Source organism: Mustela erminea, chromosome 1 (genome assembly GCF_009829155.1).
Source record: "Mustela erminea isolate mMusErm1 chromosome 1, mMusErm1.Pri, whole genome shotgun sequence".
NCBI lineage: Eukaryota > Metazoa > Chordata > Mammalia > Carnivora > Mustelidae > Mustela > Mustela erminea.
The window spans coordinates 77,146,732-77,168,171 of NC_045614.1; the positions used below are offsets into that span (position 1 = coordinate 77,146,732).

The 21,440-nt window shown below is 32.3% G+C and overlaps 1 protein-coding gene across 3 annotated transcripts in view; it reads left to right on the forward strand.

Annotated features, from left to right (window-relative positions):
• The window catches only part of SLC4A7 (solute carrier family 4 member 7), a 109,895-nt gene extending 89,977 nt beyond the window's left edge, over positions 1–19,918 (forward strand). For all 3 annotated transcript variants that reach the window (XM_032324384.1, XM_032324478.1, XM_032324555.1), the window contains 6 exons: positions 2,647–2,715; positions 4,224–4,397; positions 8,423–8,554; positions 10,792–10,889; positions 13,592–13,699; positions 15,676–19,918. In XM_032324384.1, coding sequence (XP_032180275.1) covers positions 2,647–2,715; positions 4,224–4,397; positions 8,423–8,554; positions 10,792–10,889; positions 13,592–13,699; positions 15,676–15,757 — 663 coding nt within the window. In that variant the 3' untranslated portion in view covers positions 15,758–19,918. The remainder of the gene's footprint in view (positions 1–2,646; positions 2,716–4,223; positions 4,398–8,422; positions 8,555–10,791; positions 10,890–13,591; positions 13,700–15,675) is intronic.
• Positions 19,919–21,440: the final 1,522 nt, after the last annotated feature.

Sequence of the window (21,440 nt, forward strand, 5' to 3'; positions counted from 1 at the left end):
CCTTTTTAGAAATATTATAAAAGGATAGTATTAAAGACTATAGAGTTTTGGAAGGAGTTAATCCATGGCTTTGTTATGATCTAAAAGAAGAATATACCGAGAGGATTTTATGGGCGTCTTAGAAGAAGTAATAGTAGAAATATGGTTGATATAATTATTTGACCAAAATGTGAAAATAATTGCTATTAATTAAATAAATGTATTATTTCTGATCAGCTAAATGAAGTAAAGGTAGTAGCGCTCATTAGAAAATACGTACAGCTACTATAAATGAAGAATGCAAGAACTACGTTTAATGCAAGACCTTTAACTTTGTGTTAAATATCTTTTAGTTAACATTTGGTATTTACTATACATATCCTAATGGATCTAGTGATTAAAAAATATAACAATAGCAAATGTAGCTAAGTATATAATCTGAGATTTTCAGTTCATCGTGGGAAGAGCTCTACTCTATTTTTTTCCTTTGGTGTTCTAGTTATTGCAAAAAAAACCATTAAGCAAAGAGCTATGTACATTTATATATTAGGGAAGAAACTTGGAGTGTGTATATATGTTACTATATTAACTAAAACAATTAAAGTTGTATGCTAGACTTCTTTGGCCTTCATCTCATGTACTTTCTAGCAACAGACTAATTCACCAGATAATTGTTGAGTACTTACTCTGCTGCTATTAAGACTGGGGAAATAATAATAAATAGGATATATTATTGTTTGCTTTTCAGAACTTGGCAGTCTAGTTGGTGAAGCAGATAGGTAAAGGGGCATTTACTGCATTGTGGTGAGTGTATTGTTGGAAGTACTTGGCAAAAGAGGAGAAAGATTTAGTGCACTCTTTTGGGGATATTGTCCCCTACTAAGGAAGGTTGCCTTTAAAATTTTTTAAGTATTGACTGTATATAGGCAGGAAATTCAAATAGAACATCAGGAAAGCCCTAAAATGAGAAGTTAGTCTTCCTATTTTCCGTTGGCTTTCCAGAACAAACTCTCCAGAGATAGTTTCTTTTTAACATCTTTATTTTTAAAAGTTATATTGGTAGTTACAACCATTACATGCTTTTGTAATTTTATTTTTTGCTTTATTATTATTACACTGAGTCTCTTTACCCAAGACAGTGATTCTCAAAGTTTAGTCTAAGGATGACCTCTGGGAGTCCACAGAAGCAAAAGTATTTGGGGAGCATGTCCTCAGTTTATCTCTGAAGAACCTAGAAGGGTCCTGAGACCAAAAAGCTTGGGAGCCTGTCACGTAAGGTCGGATGTTTTATGAGGATTTAACACACTTATGTGTCCACCAGCCAGTCTTCCTCCATCAGCTGCCTTTGGTTGACTGTGTTTTTAGTTTTACTGTAATGGTTACCAACATTTGCATTCTATGCTGTAATTATAATTAAACTGTCCATGCTTTTTCTGTAAGTTAAATTATAAAAATGTAAGCCCTCTGGGAACACATAATTAGTATTATGATGATACGTATGTGTTCACTGAGGACTAAGCAGTCTGATCTGCCTGCACGGAGGCAGAAATATACCCTATTTCACTAAGCTCCTGTTGCTGCTTGAAGAGTAACTGCCCAAGCCTTAGGACCCAGTCAGTTTTCTTAGCACCTGTTACCTATTACAGATATTAGACCTTTGAATATGTTCTCATATTTCTATCCCATGTCTTCACTGTTAATGAAAATTTCCTGGCTTTTTTTTTTTTTTAAAGAGCTCTTTGGTCTCCTCAAAATCATTATGACAGAATTAATTAATTTGATAATTATATGTTTAAATCTAGAAGGCTTTTTCTTTCTTATTATTTTCCCTAGCATTCTAAAGTTGCTTTATGGGTAAAATATTCTCTTAAAATTTCCTGAGGATATTTATTAGATTTTTAACTTGTTTTCTTCTCTTCCTGTAGTACCTTTTCCTCCTGGGTTTCTTAGGAAAGACGTGCTCATTTGTTCATAGAGAATGAATGTGGTTTTCCTCTGTAGCTCTTAGGTGTTGTTTCTTGTTTTTTGAGTAGGTGGATGGATCCTGTTAATGGCTTTATGGTAGGATGCCTAGGCATGGTAGATAGGCAGTTGGGATCCCTCTAACTGCCAAAGTAGTAAGGACTTTCTTTTGGAGTGGAGTTCAATTATTATATCAGTAAATGGTACTACTGTATAATAGTTACTGTATGGTAGTGATATCAAAATTAATGGCTAATGCCCTTAAAATTTTTTTTAATTAAGCTTTTATTTTAATTACTGGTTAAAGCTTTATGAATGATTGATACGCACCATGTGCTTTTCTGAGTATTTTAGTATTTGAAATCCTTTAATCTTCATGCAGTCTGTTATAGAAATTACGGCATAGAGAGGTTAAGGCTTAAGAAGAGGTTAACTGGCTTTTTAAACCAAGCAGTCTTGATTATAGTGCTCACATTCTTAACCACTGGACATTCTCCTGTTTCATGAAGAAAACATGTAGAAGATAGTTTTTCAAGGAGGCTATTGTTTGCTACCATTTTTCTTAAATAGAGAATATAAGTTAGGTCTCATCACTGAAAGATCTTTTAATTCTACCTCCATAGGTACTCACTGTGTTTTGTGTATTTTATTGCTATGAAATTGTTTTAGTAGCATGGGTTCTAACTGTGGTTGTTTTACTTACAGTTTATACCAATGCCTGTCCTGTATGGTGTTTTCCTTTATATGGGAGTTTCCTCATTAAAAGGAATCCAGGCAAGTCTTAAGTAGTTAATGATTTTGTAGAGAAACTTAAAACATATTTTACATTTGCCAAGATTGTTTTTATAATGGTAGTGATGTATTTATAATGGTAGTGATGATATTCTGGGAGGCAGGTAGCTGATAACTTCAAATCCACATTTTCCAAGTGATTATTGCTTACTACACATTTTTCCCCTCAAGAATGAGAGTGTGACTTTTTTTTTTTTAAACATATAATGTATTATTAGCCCCAGGAGTACAGGTCTGTGAATCGCCAGGTTTACATACTTCACAGCACTCACCATAGCGCACACAGCACTCACCATAGCGCATACAGCACTCACCATAGCGCATACCCTCCCCAGTGTCCACAACCTAACCACTCTCTCCCTGCCCTCCCCGCAACCCTTAGTTGATCATGATCTCTTTTTAATAGAAGCCAGAGAAAGGCCTTATAACTATTGATAAAGACTGGTATAGTAAGAGGGGGGATGTTGAGGACTGGAATTGTTAATACTTGCCATTTGTTTAGTGCATTACAGTTATAAACCTAGTACACAAATATTTTCTGTGATTCGCAAAACAACATTGTTAGGCAGGAAAGGAAGAAATACTAATTTTGTCAACTAAGAAACAAGAGGGACTTATGGACTGTTCTTAATCAAGTAAGCAATGGAGCCAAGGTTAGAACCCAGTGATTTCCCTCCTCTGTCTTGTTTATAATAATTCCTGGAAAACAACTGGATAAAATTTATTTAGTTCTCTATGTAAAACACTTGGCTCCATAAGCACTGTTAGCACCACATGGCTACCACCTATCATGGAAAGCATATTGTTTGATGTTGCCAGCTAAGGCTGGCAAGGCTTCACAGAGATTGCATCTTTTTTTTTCCCCCCCGGTAGTCTTGGATTTCCCCTCCACTGGTCAAGAAATGATCTCATTAACTCACTTTATTTTTTTATTTTTTTATTTTTTCTTTTACAACTTTCTTTTATAATTTTGTGAGATCTTACTTCTGGTTTATAAATGAAGAAACTGAGGTTTAGAAAGACCAAGGAATTTGCTCATAGTTTCCTTTGCGTTGGGTGGAAGTTTAATAATTGTGACTTAAGGCTATTTTATAGCATTGATAATGTTAGAGTTGGAAAGAACCTTGGAAATTGTTGTTCTTTTACTGTACATATTAGAAAACAAGGTCAAAGAAAGTAAATGGCGTATGCAGTTGATTATAGCAAATAAGCATATCTAAATATTTTAATCCCCCAACTTAAGACATTTTGAGTTGAGTCTTCTGATTAAATTAATTGCATGAATTTAGAATGATTGCCTTGATTTTTGCCCCCTCCTTGGGTCCAGATGTTCTGTATTGCAGTATTCTCCTGTACTATGAGAATGTATTAAGGAAGTTACAGTTTAAATTACAAAACTCGAAGGTTGTATATAATTGCCTGAGTAGCAGAAATGATGGTTTTGTTAAAAACTTTTTCTTGCTTTGTATTGTTTTCCATTCATTACGTAGTTTTTTGACCGTATAAAATTATTTGGAATGCCTGCTAAGCATCAGCCCGATCTGATATATCTTCGTTACGTGCCTCTCTGGAAAGTCCATATTTTCACAGTCATTCAGCTCACTTGTCTGGTTCTTTTGTGGGTGATAAAAGCTTCAGCTGCGGCGGTAGTTTTCCCCATGATGGTAAGGCTTTTTTTTTTTTTTTTTTTTTTTTTTAATTTTTTTTTCAGACTTTGTCACTAATTAATAACACTCTATGTTTCAACAGTATTTTACTTTTCTCTTCTCTTAGTAATATAATAACATATTAGTAATGTTTGTATTTGAGAAAGGGAATAGCCCACCTTAAGTACCTTAGGTATTTCAAAATATGAACTGGCCCTTTCGTAGCTATTAAACCAGCCACTTTAGAAACTGAATTCGCCTGTTATTTTCCATATTTTTGTTTGTTTTTTAGTCCCTGGGCTACAGAATGTTGTTTTGTATTTTTGAACAACTTTAAAGTTTAGGACGTTTATGGAACAAAGATGATAATGAGATATAAAAAAGCAAAGCAGCTAGAACAGCATAGTTCTTAACAAAATGTTTCAATACATCTTTCTCAGAAATTAACAGATCTAGAAGTTAAAAAATAATAAAAATTTTAGGTAGTATTAAGAAGACAACATTGTTCACTAAATTATCACAGAATATTGAATTTTGCAAACAGAGAATATTCATCCTTCTGTAAATTCCAGTAAACACTGGTTATGTACTTGGCCACAGAGAAAGTCTTTAAAAATTAAGAAGCTATAAAAATTATGCAGGTTAATAACATTTCCTGATCACAAATAAATTACAAATGAATAATGAAAAGCACTAAAAACATGTGAAGTATTTAGACATTAAATGCTGAAATAATCCCTGGGTTGAAAACTGAGTTAAAAAAACATTGTAGGTATTGCAGCAGAGAATTTTGAACAAAGTCAGTGAGATACATCTAAGGTTCATAAGGAAAATGTATACCCTTCACCACATATATTATTCAAGAAGACTTTTTTAAAAATGCAACCAAATTTTTTATTTGTAAAACTCAATAATGAATAAGCTCCTTTCAATTTGAGTAAAGAAGAAAAAGACAGAGCAAAATATACAAGATTAAGAAAGAGAAAAGAAATGTAATCACAGTAGTGGAAGAGATTTGAGGGGCTTTCAGAAAGTACTACATGAATCTATAGGAGTAAGTTTTGTACATCTAGTGTGGAGGTTGACAAACTTTATTTCTGTAAAGTATCAAATATTTTCAGCTTCGTAGATCACAAGATATATAGGCACTTCCATAACAGGAGAGAAATTTCCACAATTTCTTATTGGTAAATCCTAAAAAGTAATTGTATAGTTTTTTAAAATGAAAGACTACTAATGAGAAGAATATAATTCTTTTTCATTTGAGATATTTCATGGGGCTGCGGTTCAAAGTTAATGTTCCCTACCATCAAGTCAATTCCAAATGTGCATCTTTGAAAGCTTATTCTAGGTCACAGGCCATACAAAACAGGTAGGGCAAGATTTAACCTAGGGGCTGTGGTTTGTTTACCACTGGTCTAGAGGAGATGGGTTATTTCCATTCTATACATACATTTCCAAGAATTAGCCCAAAGAGAAATAGAAAATTTATGGATCTGTATAACTTAGTTGCATACAAGAGACTGGAAAAATGGCCAAAGATCTGCCCTTGGATCACAGGCCCAGCTGATTTTAAAGAACAGTTAATTCCAGTACTTCTGGAATTATTCTAGGAAAGGAAAGGAAGAGATGGAAAAGTCTGCATTTTTTTCTCATGAAATACTAGCAAGGTCTTAATACCAAAGCCTAGTAAAGTTGTAAAAAGAGTGATGGTGACTTCTCACTTAACTAATATAAGTCCAAAAACTCTTAAGGTATTTACAAATAAATTTTTGTGTTTCTATAAGTAAAATATGATTAAATAGAGTGTGATACTTCAGCAGCAAACAAAAAATACCAACATAATTAAAGATAGAAAGTCCTATAAAATTGTAGTCATTGTGCATAAAAATTTGTAAATAAATTCCAGTATAGGGAAGCACACTATTACTGTTGTTATTTGATATGAACTGAAGGTTCTAACTGTGATAAAAGAATAATATAATATTTGTTATAAGGGAGAGGTAACATCATTTGTAGATAATATGATTGTTTGCCTGTTAACTCAAATAAATCAAATGAAAACAGACTAAAAGCCCTAGTAGAATTAGTAAGAATTTTGTTAGAGTGGGTGGTTACAAGAAACCTGGTTGACGTACCAAAAGAAATTTATTATATGATAGCTTTGGATGCTGTAGGTTTGCAAGCAAGGTATGGATGGGGCCATGCTCCCGTTGTAATCTGTAAGGGAACTCTTTTGCCTCTTCCTAGCTTCTAGTGGTTTGCTGAAAGTTTGGCATTGTGTTGCAACTGTGTAACTCCAAACTGGCACCTTGTGATGTGGTCTGTATATCACTGTGTCTTTATATGACCATTTTATTAAGACCCTGGGCATACTGTATTAGGAAACCACCCTACTCCAGTATGACCTCATCTTAATTATATCTCCAACAACCCTATTTCCAAATAAAATCATATTCTGAGGTACCAGGGGTTAGGATTTCAATGTATCTTTCATGGGGGACACAATTCAATCCATAATAATGTTGCAAAGTACATAAAATTTAGATCTGAACAAAGAGGAAGATATATCATATTCTTTGTGCATACTTAGTATTGTAAAAATGTCACTTCCATGTTTGAATTTTATGAGTTTTATACACACACACACACACACACACACATTGAGTATATATATATATATATATATATATATATATATAGTCTTAGAAGATTTGACTGTGTATGGAAGCTAAGGTTGCTTCTGTAACTGATACCATATTCAGAAAGAAACCATAAATGAATTGAAGATTTAAATGTTAAAATGTAGTAGAAATTTTTGAAAAATATTTATGTAGTCTAGTGATGGAGGGTAACCTTTCAAGAGGATAGGGAATCCCAGCTGTAAAGGAAAGATCTATTTGACCACATGATAATTAAATGTTTTATATGGACATAGTAAAATCAGATTGTGAACTAGGAGAAAGTGTTTGTAACATACAGGGCAGATAAATTGCTTCTATCTGAACTGCACAGAGCTCTTATGAACTCATGAATAAAAGTCATAAAAGGCAATTGAAAACCAGGCAAAAGATAGTAATAAGGAAAATGGTAAGAAAAAAAGAAACCAGTGGACATTTGAAAATATCTTGAACCTTAGTAGCAGTTAAAGGAAAACAAATTAAAGTAATGGTGTATCTTTTTCACATATGTAATTGGAAGTCTGAAGCCAGTATTGGCAAATGGGTTCTCTAATGAATTGCTCAAGAGATTTTTAAATTTATTTCAATTTGGGGGCGACTGGGTGTCTTAGTCGGTTAAGTGTCCTACTCTTGATTTTGGCTCAGGTCATGAGATCGAGCCCTATATTGAGCTTCCTGCTGGGCAGGAATGGAGCCTGCTTAAGATTCTCTGTCTGTCCCCCTTCCCCCCACAACACCCCCCCCATAAATAAATAAATAAATATATACACACACACATACACACACACACACACACACACACACACATATATATTTATTTATTTTTACACACACACATATCTGCTTATATAATGTATATAGTTTAAGGTCATTATAAAAATTAATTGAAGTTAATTAAAGTGAAGATCCCATGCTTAATCTGCTTTATAATTTTATGCAGAATGTATGGGATTTATATAGGAAGAGGTTAAAAATGCCATTTCTTTTATATGTTTTCTTTGAGCTGGAAGCTTGAAAGATAAATAGGTGACTCAGTTCCTTTGAAATAAGATGGTATATAAAGTGATTTTTTAAAAATTTACTTGAGAGAGAGGGGAGGAAGCAGGGAGGGACAGAGAGAGACTTTAACAGACTGCTTGCTGGGTGGAACCCCAGTTGGGGTTTGATCTCATGACCTGAGCCAAAACCAAGAGTCCTGATGCTTAATCAGCTGCACCATGCAGGGGCCCCTGAAGTTATTTTTAAATAAAATACAAGAAGTACTTTTTTGTTATTTGTGATTTGATACTTTTTCTCTCTTTAAATGACATAATTTGTATATTTTTAAATGTTACTTAATAGTTTCTCCCCTACTTTTTAAAGGTTCTTGCATTAGTCTTTGTACGCAAACTCATGGATCTGTGTTTCACAAAGAGAGAACTTAGTTGGCTTGATGATCTCATGCCAGAAAGTAAGAAAAAGAAAGAAGATGACAAAAAGAAAAAAGAGAAAGAGGTAAAAAGACCAGAATTTCAAATTTATGCTATTCACTTGTTTAATATTTTGTATCGTGTAACTGGCCCTCTTGTGGTCACTTTACAGGAGTCCGCTTCTTTGATCCTCCTAAGAACCTTATTATTATGAAGCGTAGGTACTTCTATTATTCCCAGTTTACAAATAAGGAAATTGAGGCATAGGTTAGTAGGGAACTTGCTTTAAACATTAGCTCTTAATCCATTTTACCAACTTAAGTTGCCCCTCCAAAGCCTTGACCCCCCCCAAAAAAACTTTCAAAAATTACAGTTCACGTGTGTACTTAATTTTAAAAGTGAGAGAATTTAGCAGTCTTTAAAACATAGGTAATGCATAGGTAACACAAGCACATTAAATACATAAGCACATTTTTCTGTACATTTTAATTTTAACATTTTTATATTCTGACATATACATAATGACAAAAAGGATTTTAAACTTAATCTTTTTACAGAAAGTAGTGTTAAACTGTAGTCTTAATTTTCAGTATTATGTACTGTTATTTTTATTTTGTATACAGAGATTTACATGAATATTTAATTCTGAATTTGATTTTTTAAATAACCAGCTCAATGCTGTTGCTTAGTAAGAAAGAAAAGTAGACATGTAGCAAGTTCACATGTAGCATAGGTGATTGTATTGATTTTAGTACCTGACTCCATTTTCCCATTAGAATGAGAATATTGCTTGAAATTCAAAGATAAGAAGAAAGATGCATATTTTAAATATTGTGGTCCTGTTAAAATAGTGATCTCAACATTACTTTTCCCTCTAATTTTTGAGAGAAGGCAACATAATTTATACCTTATTATATTGCATAGTATTTATGGAAATGGATTTGTTAAAACTTAACAAGACAACTGGGTTTAGGCCTTGGTATTTTTTTTTTCTTTACATAGTTTGGATTGATTATTCAGTGCTAATTTATGGCACAATTACTGGTTTTTATTTAACAGAAATTATGACTTTATTTAGGATACTAACAAATATTTGTAAATGTTTATGAGCTTTTGGTGAATTTTCAAAGAGGATGCAATTCATTTATAAAATACTTAGGTTAAAATTACCTGTTTATTATTTTTTGCATTAAGTTAGAATAAGTTTCAGTTTATATAGCAGAAGACAAAAGTAAAGGAGGCCTCAACACAAGCGTTTATGCTCTCCTATAGAAGTCTTGAGAAGAGTGAATGATCTGGTGTAATGGCTCCCCAGAGTTGTCTGGAGAGCCTGTGCCTCTTTCCCCCTAGCCTAGGCATACAGTTTCCAGTCTCAGAATAGCCTCATAGGTCAAAATGAATGCAGAGCCTGAGCTCTCATGTTAGCATTAGAGATGGCAGAAAGGATGGGATGAGAAAGCGAAATGGGCTCTCCCCTGCTATCCTTGTTTTTTAAGAAGTCTCCAGAAATGTCATTCAGTAAGTTCCACTTGAATCTCATGGTCACGTGGAGTTACTACAAATGCTGGGAAATTTAGCTCTGGCTTTATTATTTTTTTTTTTAATGATTATTTTTTAAAAGCTGGACATATTGTCACCTACAAGTAGTGGGATTTCTAGTGGTAAGAAAGAAGAGTGTAGATGTTCTCCCAGTCCATCCTGATGTTTCCCCAGTAAATACGATATCATGATTTTAGGTCATGTCTCCAGTATATGTTTTTCTCCACCTGGGGCGACATTTCTCCTCAGGGTTCATATTTCTGTGTTTGAGAAACTTTTGATTGTCAGAGTTGGATGGGCATCTAGTGGGTAGAGGTCCAAGCTGCTACCGAATATCCTATATATGCAAGATTTTCCCTTACTACGAAGAATTGTTTGGCCCTAAATGTCAGTATTGCTGAGATTGAGAAACCCTGCCTCATCCAAATGAGGTTTTGCTTATATTGTATTGTAATGAAAGCCATCAGATTTTACAAAATTTTATCTTACTATATACTAATAATTGATAATAAAATTTATGTAGTTGAATTAATTTTAACATAGTATTCATATAACTGAAAGAAATGAAAGTTATAACCATTTAAAAGTTAACCTTTACAAGTGGTTGTTTTCTTTCGTGCTGCCAGTATGTGTTTATAGTTGTAAAAGGAATTTTTCAGTCATGACAGATATGTTTAAATATATTGTCAGTTTGAGTTTGTAATTCTTGAAGATGTTATATATTAATTGGTCCTTGCGAACATATTCTGGGAAAAGTAATTTTTTCATGTATGTGCTCTGAAGGAAGCTGAACGAATGCTTCAAGCTGATGATGACACCGTGCACCTTCCATTTGAAGGGGGAAGTCTCTTACAGATTCCGGTTAAGGCCCTAAAATATAGGTGAGATAAAACTTGTAAAATGTGTTTTGTGTACATATCAAGTACATGAATAAGCCATGTTAATGCTTTGTTAAAGTAGTGATCTCTATTTTTAAAAAGATGACAAAACTGATACCTGGCCTAATGTCAACAACTAAAGGGGGTCTTTGGGAATTTGAAAGGAAAATCTCATGGTCCTTCCCCTTGCAGGTTTGTAGGCAGGAGGGAAGAAAAAGCTTGACTTGAACCAGAGCCTTAAACCAACTTTCATGCCAAGCAGACAAGAGTACTTGTCTTGCATCACTCCTGTTTGAATGAAGTTTAAAATTAGTATAGCTTTCCCTCTCTGTCCTTTATTAGGCCTGCATCAGTGTGTGCTGGAAAATTAATCTTTGTAACCCATTTTCTGATAACTTTCCAAATTGTGACTTGACCATTGGCAGTGAGTGTGCTCCTATTATGAAAAAGTTGAGTTCCATGTATAGCTTATTATGTATGAGTTTGTTGATTTACATGTAAATTTAAGAACTAAAGACAGTGGCAAATTCTTCTGTTTATCTTTTTGTAGTTTTAAAAGATTAAAAACGTATATGTCTGATTCTTATTTCCACATTTTTTCTATTTCTAATTAGCTATTGATAGTAGAAAAGTCAGTTTTAGAATGTATATAGGTTCCTTCCCTAACCAGTTAATGGAAAAGGTTTGTTGGTATTTATTAACTAACTTTGGGTTTGTTTTCATTTTTAATGAATCTTTATAGTTTTTACAGAGGTCTTACTTAGACTTGTACATGTTGATTAGTTTTGATAAATGAATTCATCAAGTAATAGTCCTTTATACTTTTTACTATTAATTTTCATCATTGGTATTACTCTGTGTCACCTTTCAAATCTTTCTTATACAATATACTTTAAACTAAATGCCAAGTACAGATATCTTAATATACACAGCTATAATGCTCGGTTTTGCTGGATTCTATAAATGTTCATTAAATGAGTTAATATATTTGTTGTACTTAAAAAAAGAGTATAGGAACTGCTGTGATGGTTATTAGTGACTTATCAATTTGTTGAGATTATTTTCCACTTAATTTCTGTAGGTCCTGCATTATCCCTTTCTCAGTGTGATTATACACAGGCCTTGACAAATTTAAGTGGAAAGTATACTTACGCAATCTGATGTTTAACAAAAAGAATGATTATCTCTATTTACTTTTGTCTTTTTAAGTGATGACATAGGCCAAGATAAAGGGTGCTTTGCTTAAAATTTGGACATTAAAGAATGCCAGCAATTGGCTGATCTGTTTATCTGTTCTAATTTAAAATCTTAAGTAGCTTTGGGTTACTTACCATGAAAATCAAAGGAGATAATAAAGAAAAACATTGGGAAACTGTAAAACTCCATAAAATATGAAAGTAGTTGATTTAATATAGACAGATTTTTTTTTCCCCATCTCGTTTTATTTTGGGGAAAAAATCAAAATGTACTATTTTTTTAAAAAAAGGTCTTGATTTCTCCTAATGGGAAAGTTCTTAAAGGGGGACATTTGAAGCTAGAAAGTGCTTCAGGAATGTCTCTCTTCAGTTATTTGAAGTTGGCAACCAGCCACAGAAACATTTACTCAGAGTAGATAGTTTCCAGTTGGTGGACTCTGCCCTTGTGAATCTGAGCATTCAAATTTTGTACACTTTAAAAAAATTGACCTGGTAAACCACCTTTTCTAGAGATTCTGCAGGGACATGTCACATTTCTTATATTTTAAACGACATTTGGATTTAAGATGTGAACAAAGCTAACACTCTAAAATTACTGCCATTTAGTTATTTATCATGTAGCTGCCATTGCATTGTGAACTTAAGGCCTAATTTGACATTTGTACTTGTCACTTGTATGAATGAAATATTACTCTTCTGGTGAGGAAAAAGGACTTGCAAATATATTTCTATTAACTTCACAGTTAATAACTGACAACCTTGAGTCCAAAATTACTTACAGATACCATCATTTTTGAATTTGCGGTCTCAAAGGAATTTTGCACTATTTTATAGAGACAGGGAATGATTACATTTATCCCTTACAATGAAAGGACAGTATTTTGTTCTTTTGATTCTGATTTAGATAAATTTGTTTGGCTAACACTTTGAAACTAAAATGCGAATGTCAGCTAAAAGTGATATATTATAAGCCTGTTTTTGTGTTATCTGTTCAAATATTTTCAGAACTGTTTTTATTTTTAAAGTGTCGCCTTTTCCATCATTCATTTTAATGATTTTTTTGAACTATTAAAAAACTAGTTTTTGGGTTTTTTTTTTAAATCATGATCTTAAGTTTTCCTTATGTACTTTGGATCTCTAGTTGATGAGGTTGAAATTTATCCTAGTTATAAAAGTTTTCTAATTAACTTAAGGCTGTATTTTTTATATGTAATATGTTCTTTTGTTATTTCAATAATACGTGTATAGCCAAGATGATCATCTTTGGGCTTCATTGCCAATTTAATTAATCTTAACTCCTAGTTTTGTTTATATAGAAGGATGTAATTCCCCATGAAACCTTTATAACAGAACTCTGAAATTCTGATGTTTTGCTAGACCTTGGTTTAAATGCATGACAAAGAGTTTTCTCAATTTTAAAATTGATGAAGACAAATATTAATAAAGAGTGATAATATTAATGCTTTTGCAAGTACTGAATACTAACCAAAAAGTGTATTTATTCTTCAGTGTTGATCCCTCAGTTGTTAACATATCAGATGAAATGGCCAAAACTGCACAGTGGAAGGCACTTTCCATGAATACTGAGAATGCCAAAGTAACCAGATCTAGCACGAGGTAGCTGTAACTCTTTACGCATTTTCTAACTGTAGCCAATTTTTAATCGACTTATGGGTAGATAGCTATTTCATAAAACCATTAAATGTAACTCAATTTGTATAAGTTATATTCTCTTAACAAAGCCAGCCTTCTTCTTTTCTTCCCCTCTTCCTTTTATCTGTCTATCCATCATTTTGCCGAATATTGGAAATCAGATATAAGTGCTAATTGGTTACCTTTTAAATTCATAATTGCCTATTTCCAAAAAGAATTTGAGCCATTTTATAATAAAAATGAATATATACATGTGGCAGTATGGAATAAGTATATAAAATATCAAAACCATATAAAGAAAGATAATTACTAGAGGTTACATAAATACTCTTAAGTGAACACTGCCTCAGTCATGCTTTCTGATGGTCCGAGAAAAAAGATAGACATGACTGATTTCCTTGTTTTGCTTTAGCCTGGCATTTCTTCAGATGAGATAAACATTTTCCTAGAAGATAGTTGGAAGAAATTTTTAATCCATGGATATAAACACCATTTGGTTTTATAATGGACCACATATTCCATAACAATTTTTATAACTCCTCTCTTAGATTTCTTGTTAGGAATCCATTTTGTCTGTCTTTTATGCTCACTTCAAGGCCTGAATCTAAGGGATTCTAGTTAGATAACCGTTACTACTTTAATCCCTTGGGTCTGTGGAGAAATGAGGTATTATCCTGTAGCGCACGCAGTCATTCATATTGCACAAATACTCTGTGTGCACTTTGTGTCAGACACTGTTGGGTGTCCGTATACTCTGCTTGTGCATCAGATCAAAACTTTTTTCAGGGCAAATGGTCACTGGCTGCTTCTAATTGATTAGTTACTGTCTTTCAGGCCACTGTCTTTTGATAGTAATTAGTTAGGTTTTATTCATTCCTTCCTCGCCTCTTCTTAGAGCTTTGCTCCTACTTAATCTCTATTATCCCCCCCGACTTTTTTTTTTTTTTTTTTTTTCAAATAATTTCTTGCCTTCTGATTTTTTTAAGCTGGACTATTTCCCCTTTTCTGTCTTTGATCTTAAAAGATTTTTAAAAATGAACTCTTTGTCATTTTGATTATTCCATGCGGCTAGAATTTAGCTTAATGCTCTTTTTACTCTTAATAATTTTTCACACGTTGTCAGCACTTGTGGCCCAGATTATTAGTACAGTTGCAAATGTAAAGACCTTATAATAATATTATTATATGTTATACAATAATATAAAAGTATCTTTTATGCTTCTGCCTTTCATTGAGGTTGCCTCTCAATTCCAAATTACAGGGGAAGAAAAACAGTGTATAGGTTATGTCATTTAACAGAAAAAATGTTTGGAGGTCCTTCCTTCAGTCTTGTCTGGACAAGGCCGCAAACCAGTGTGTTGTTATACATTTGAAAAGTTTTTTCAAAACACATATTCATGTGTTACAATTAAATTAGTCACTTAAATCCATGGACATGAAATTATTGTATTTGATATAAATTTGAAAATACAGAATATATGTGTTTTGATTTTTTTATTCGTAAACCAAATTTGATGAGAGAAAGTTTATAAATTTGTTACATTTTGCAGAAAATTATTTGATGCTTATCTATATTAACAAAGGTTGCTTTTTTAATGGATTAGTCAGTGAAATGTTACATGCTACAATTATTTATTTATAAAATAAAACTAATAAATCAGACTTAGTCATATAATGACTAAGAAACTCCTCTTCAGTTGTAAAAAAAAAAAAAACATGAATTTCAGTGGCAAGCATATCCATTAAAAATACTAAGAATTTTTAATATTTGTCTTTCCAATCAAATTTATTGGTAGGAAAAGAAAACAGTAAAATAATAATAGTGAATCATATGTTTATAGTATTAATAGTAATTTCAAAAGACTTATTGTGGATACTAAGCATTGGCCATTTTTTGAAAGTAATAAGAATCATTGATTCTCATTCCTTGTTTTAAATAGCCCTGAAAAACCTGTGAGTGTGAAAATAAATCTTGAAGACGAACCAACAAAGAAATACATGGATGCTGAAACTTCGTTATAGAATTGAACCAAGAGGAATTATATATATAGCTATACAGATATATATTTTATTTATACATATATATAATGTGTGTATTTCATGTCATTATATATAACAATATTGTAAGTCATGCTGTTTATGCGTGACTCCTGGGTTTTTGAAGTAGTGTCTAAAGTTTGTTAGGAACACCATGGAGACTGTGTATATAATGAAATGGTCTCTTAGAAATGAGGTACATGGTTCTTTCTGTTCAAATATTTATTCTGTTGAAAAAAAAATTTCTGTTCTGCAGTAGAAAGATGTGGGGAAATGCATTCAATCTACTTTTCCTTTAAGTCTATTTGTTCATCAGTGGTAATTCATACCAACCTTATGTGATGTACTTTGTCCATATATTTATAATTTTTACTTGAGCTACTAAAAATTTTTACATATTATTTCACTTTTGTTAGTTCTTTGTGGGAAGAACAGGGAGTCTTTATGCCATTGTTGTGGACAAATGGTAACATGTCATGGCTTCTCTGTATGTATGTTTCATTTATGCAGATGTCCATCATGTTTCACAAGCAGTGGAGAGTTTTTGGCTCTAATGGTAGAACAATAGAAACTGTCTAGATAAGAACTATAGTCTTGACCTTTGTGTCTTTAAAATTTATTTTAAATCTTAAAAAACATCCACATCCAGGTTTCTATTCAAATAGGCAAGTAAAATTGCAGGTGATTTTATAATTTAACCCCATACCAGTCATAACTTTATGGATTTTAGAAGCTGTAAAATGCCAGTTGATAATAGTTAAATTTTGTTGCCTTTGTAGAATTTTTTTTTTAATCCTAATGCTTTATAAGAGCCAGAATGCTTCCTCTGTTCTCTGCCTTTGCTGTCTTTTACTTAAAATATGGTTAAGTTTATATCAGGTTTAAGTTCTTGATTATTTTTCTATTACAAGTAATACGACTAAATAATCAGGAATCACAATTCTCTTAATGGGTTTATGATCAGTATTACTTTATTCTAAAGAATTACCTTTCATTTTCTTGTTTACGTTGTTATTCTTTCTATGATATAGATAATATTTAATAGATTGTTATCTGTGATCTATTATAAACTATTTTATTTATTTTCATTGATATGATACTTAGATATATAAACATTTGAAAAGGTAACAAATACAGAATAATTTAAATTGTTCATGTAAATAGTTGGTGCTCACTTGCATTTATGGTTTATTATCTTCGAAAGCAGTTGACAGATTTTACATCTTTGATATAAAGCACTGTCATATTTGTACTTTAAAAGGAATTTAAACATTTTATGTATAGCTCAGATTGATGGCATTCTTTCTAGTTTGTGTTAGTATTTGTTATTTAGTTTCTGCTTTTCTGAGCTATCTTTAACTTCTAGCAAATCTTTTTAGTCATCTTTTATAAACTCTTAGCTCTACATGAAATAAATAAATGTTATTCTTGTTAAGCCTGTAGGACTGGATGAATGGGGTTGTGAAAGTGATTTGGCAAGAGGATAATTTACGAAAACCAAATGAGTATTGAGAAGCCACAGGAATACCGACATTGTTACATGGATATTAGGATGAAAATTTTAATGAAATTCCAATGCGCCCTTTAATCATTTGTAATTAAAGTTCAAAAGTATGAACAGTTGATCTTATAGAGGATCATGAGGAATGCCAAAAGCTGGTATTTTAGCAATTCTGAAGTGTTTTGAATCCATTGTAAACTGCTCGGTAGCTGATATAATTTCCCCATCTGAGACCATATTGTCAGATTCTAGTTAAAGAATTCAACTTCTGCCTCAAATGAGAAGTTGGAAATGTAGCTACTTTTCTTTAGAAAATAGAGCTGGCATCATTTGGTACTGCCTGAAAAAGAGTTAGACTCTATTGGCAATTGATAATTGAGTATTACCCACGGTGCTTATTTTTTATGAGCTTCCACTGAAATGATTCCTATTATACGTAGCAGCATAATCATTTCGAAAGACCCCAGATTTGCTGCTATATTTTGCAAACTCCCCTGGTGTACCGGAACAAGGGGATTTCCTCACATCATTTCTTTGTGTCTAGACATCATAGGGTTAACAGATGTGCTTATTTTACAGGAAGGGATTTTAAAATTTAAACTGAGAACTACCTGGGATCATAGTGTTTCTGTGATTTTATTTAATTATGTATAGTAATTGTCCAGTGCCAGAAAAACCATGACTTGCAAAATACTTTGCACTCAAAATGTTTTCACTATTTCTAATTGTTAATGGTTTCTGCTTTCTTTTGACTACTTGACTTAAAAAATGATCTGATACGACTACTCCATTGAAGAGCAAAGGTAATTCGTGTTTATTAAGTAATTAACTGCTTGTTCTACATGGTTATAGTATTTTTCCACTATTTTAAAAAAAAATAACGATCATGGCTAGTGTTCATTGCAAGACAGTAAAAAATATAATTTACTACATATATTAATTTTTAAATGTTGCCTTAAATAGGTATAAATGAGCAGTAGTAATTGCAGTGTACTGATTTACCTCAAGGTGCAAAATAATTAAACCTGTACATATTCCATTTTTCAAAATAAATTAATATAAACAGCCCTGCACTTTCTTAGATGCCTTGGTTTCCAGGATGGAGCTTAGTGCTACTGAATACCCTGGCTACAGAGCCACCTCAGGATATTCTTCTCTCCACCCTATTTTATTTATTTATAGAGGCCTGTTTACAGAGACTATAATAAATCCTGATGTTGACCATCTGAAATTTACTTTCTTTTGAATGCTATTTCACTCTAAAATAGCAGCTTTTGAGAAAACAATGAATGAACTTCCTTATGATAAAAGGATGATTCTTTATATTCTCTTATATTAGATATGCTGAAGTGAAGCACACAGTCTTTCGTGTGTGTGTGTCTGTGTGTGTGTGTGGTGTAAGAGAGAGAGAAAAAATGATGTTTAAAATCTTAAGTCTCTTCAGTTGTTGAAAAAAGCTGTGGCATATCAATGTTCATATTTGCCAAGTCTTTGTAAAACATGATGTGCTAATGCATGTTATTTATAAAGCAGGTTTCTTTATCACTCAAAATTACTAATTTTTGTTTTCTCCACCCAAAAAGTATTTGTTTCTTCCTCATGCTTCAAGTTTATGTATGTATATAATAGCTTTCTAAGTTTTTCCTTTCACAAACACAGGTTCAGAATTCTGTAAAACATAAAATGGTTTCTGAAACTGAGGTATTACACCAGAGCTTGCTGTTTTTCAAGGATCATATCATGTGCATCAGTTCTTTAAATGTGCTCAACATGTGAATCCTGTTTTAAAGTGCTCAGATTTTGGATGTGTAAGCCATTGATATAACATTGTAATTCAAAAATGTTTAAATTAAATAACTTAATGTTTTAAATTTATTTATGTAGATTACATCATTGTTAATCATATATAATACAAATGTGTGAAATGTTTTTTGGTTTAGTCCAACAATTATTTATTTTTTAGAAAGTAAGCTTAAAGATATTAAGGACATTGAAAATTAAAATAGTGTTCAAAATTCAAAATTTGGCAATTTTAATGTAAAGTTGGTTCTTTTCTAATATTATCAGAAAGTAATATAAGTATCAATAATAGGAAAACATATAGTTGGAAATGGAATCATCTAAAGATTATTTTAAAACTTTAATTTAATTAGCACATACTGACTTCTACAGTTGACTTATAGTAATTGTTAAACCCCAGTGGTTTTTAAATCAGATTTTGTGCATTGATTGATTTTTGTGTTGTGGCTTTTCTTTTGTTGCTTTAATATTAAAAATCTGGGGGGATTTTTGTTTGTTTTATAGGGGGTTATCTTTCAATGTTTACTATGTTTGAATAAATAGAAATTGAATTTTATTGTTCATTTATATAGTATTTGATAGCTTGGTATAATTTCACAGTACAGTTCTAATTTTTATGACTTTTATAATTACAATGATAATATTTTCTTTTGTAATAAAATTTAAGGTAAATTAAACATTTAAAATGTAGAACTGGTATTTTTCATTTATATGAAGTACAGGTCTCTACCAAGTCTATAATGTGAACAATTCTGCCTTTCAAATTTGTTTCATAATTGTTAGAAGAAAACTATTTTTTAGAGATGTTATTGAAGTTGAGAGAGCAATAAAAGTCTACTGAATTAGTTGTTGGATATTGTCTTTATTTTGTACTTTAATTATTAGAATTGCTGCATATCTTTCTTATGCAGAGGAATGGAGGATGAAGGAAATTAAGTGATTCCTGTTTCCTGCTTCCTAATATTCATATGCTTCAGGGAGGAAACAGAAAAGGAGATGAAGCAAAGTATTGTGTGTTTCACAATGACTTTTTAATAGTTAAGAAGTATCGAAATTAAAGCCCTTTAAGAGTAGGATGGTCCATTATTTTCCCTTTAATAAGAAAGAGCTTCTGATATCCCAACATGAACTTGATAACCTTTGGGAGTGAGAAAGGTGCTTAGAAGTTTAGAAATTTCATCTGAAAGTTTTCTGACCTGTATTTTAAGAAAAAGCTTTTTGTCAAATTATTATTCCCATGTATAGAACTTTGAGTTTATTGTTTATTATTATTATTATTTTTTAAGAAGTTGAGAGGAGGGTGCCTGGGTGGCTCAGTGGGTTAAGCTGCTGCCTTTGGCTCAGGTCATGATCTCAGGGTCCTGGGATTGAGTCCCGCATCGGGCTCTCTGCTCAGCAGGGGTCCTGCTTCCCTTCCTCTCTCTCTGCCTGCCTCTCTGCCTGCCTCTCTGCCTACTTGTGATCTCTCTCTGTCAAATAAATAAATAAAATCTTAAAAAAAAAAAAAGTGGAGAGGAAAGGAAATCTTACTCATTTTGTTTTATCTTGCTCATTAAAGCATAACTGAGTATCAGTTAATTCTTTCTATGGCTAACATTTACATTTCTTCTGTTAGGCTTTGAATGAGAGCATTCCTGATTGGAAAACCCTTCTTTCGGTTTCTGTGCTGCTCTTTTTGGACTCCCTTTCAGTTCTGCTTTTCCTTTAAATTGTACTCACCTTCAGCCAGTCTACAGGATCTTTCTCATTCCTCTAGTGAAAGTGTGTGTACATGCGTGTTTAGATACCCTTTTTTAGTCCTGAGTATCTTAGAAATTTGGGCAAGTGATTTTGTCCTCTTGTTAATCCTGAAAATTTACACCTATTTTGGTGCCTGTTTACATTACTTTTATTTTTATTTTACTCAATTTTTTCTATGTTATAGTTAAGACATTTTGTTTTGCTTTTGAACTATGTAATTTACATTGTCTGTGAAATCATTTCAGCATAGTAGAAGGGGTATCGGAAAACAAAAAAGGGATGGATGTTAGGTCTTCCAAGTTTGAGCCCTACAACGTAAGCCATGACTTCAGCAAACATCACCCAGGGCATGGATCTTCGTCACTCCTTCTTGAGGGGCAAGTGCCCTTCATCTGAATCTTCTATGTAACTTTCACTTCTATTCAGAAAGGGCCAAAATATTAGCTTACCATTTTGTTGAGAAAGAGAAGGATAGAAATCACATTCAGTATTCTGATGAAGGGTAGAAGTAATTGGAATCATTTTGTCTCATAGCTAAATATTTAAAATGTCTTTAAGAGAACATTTTTCAACTCTGCATCACTCAACTTTTGTTTTCCAATTGGTAACATTAACCTTGCTGGTTTT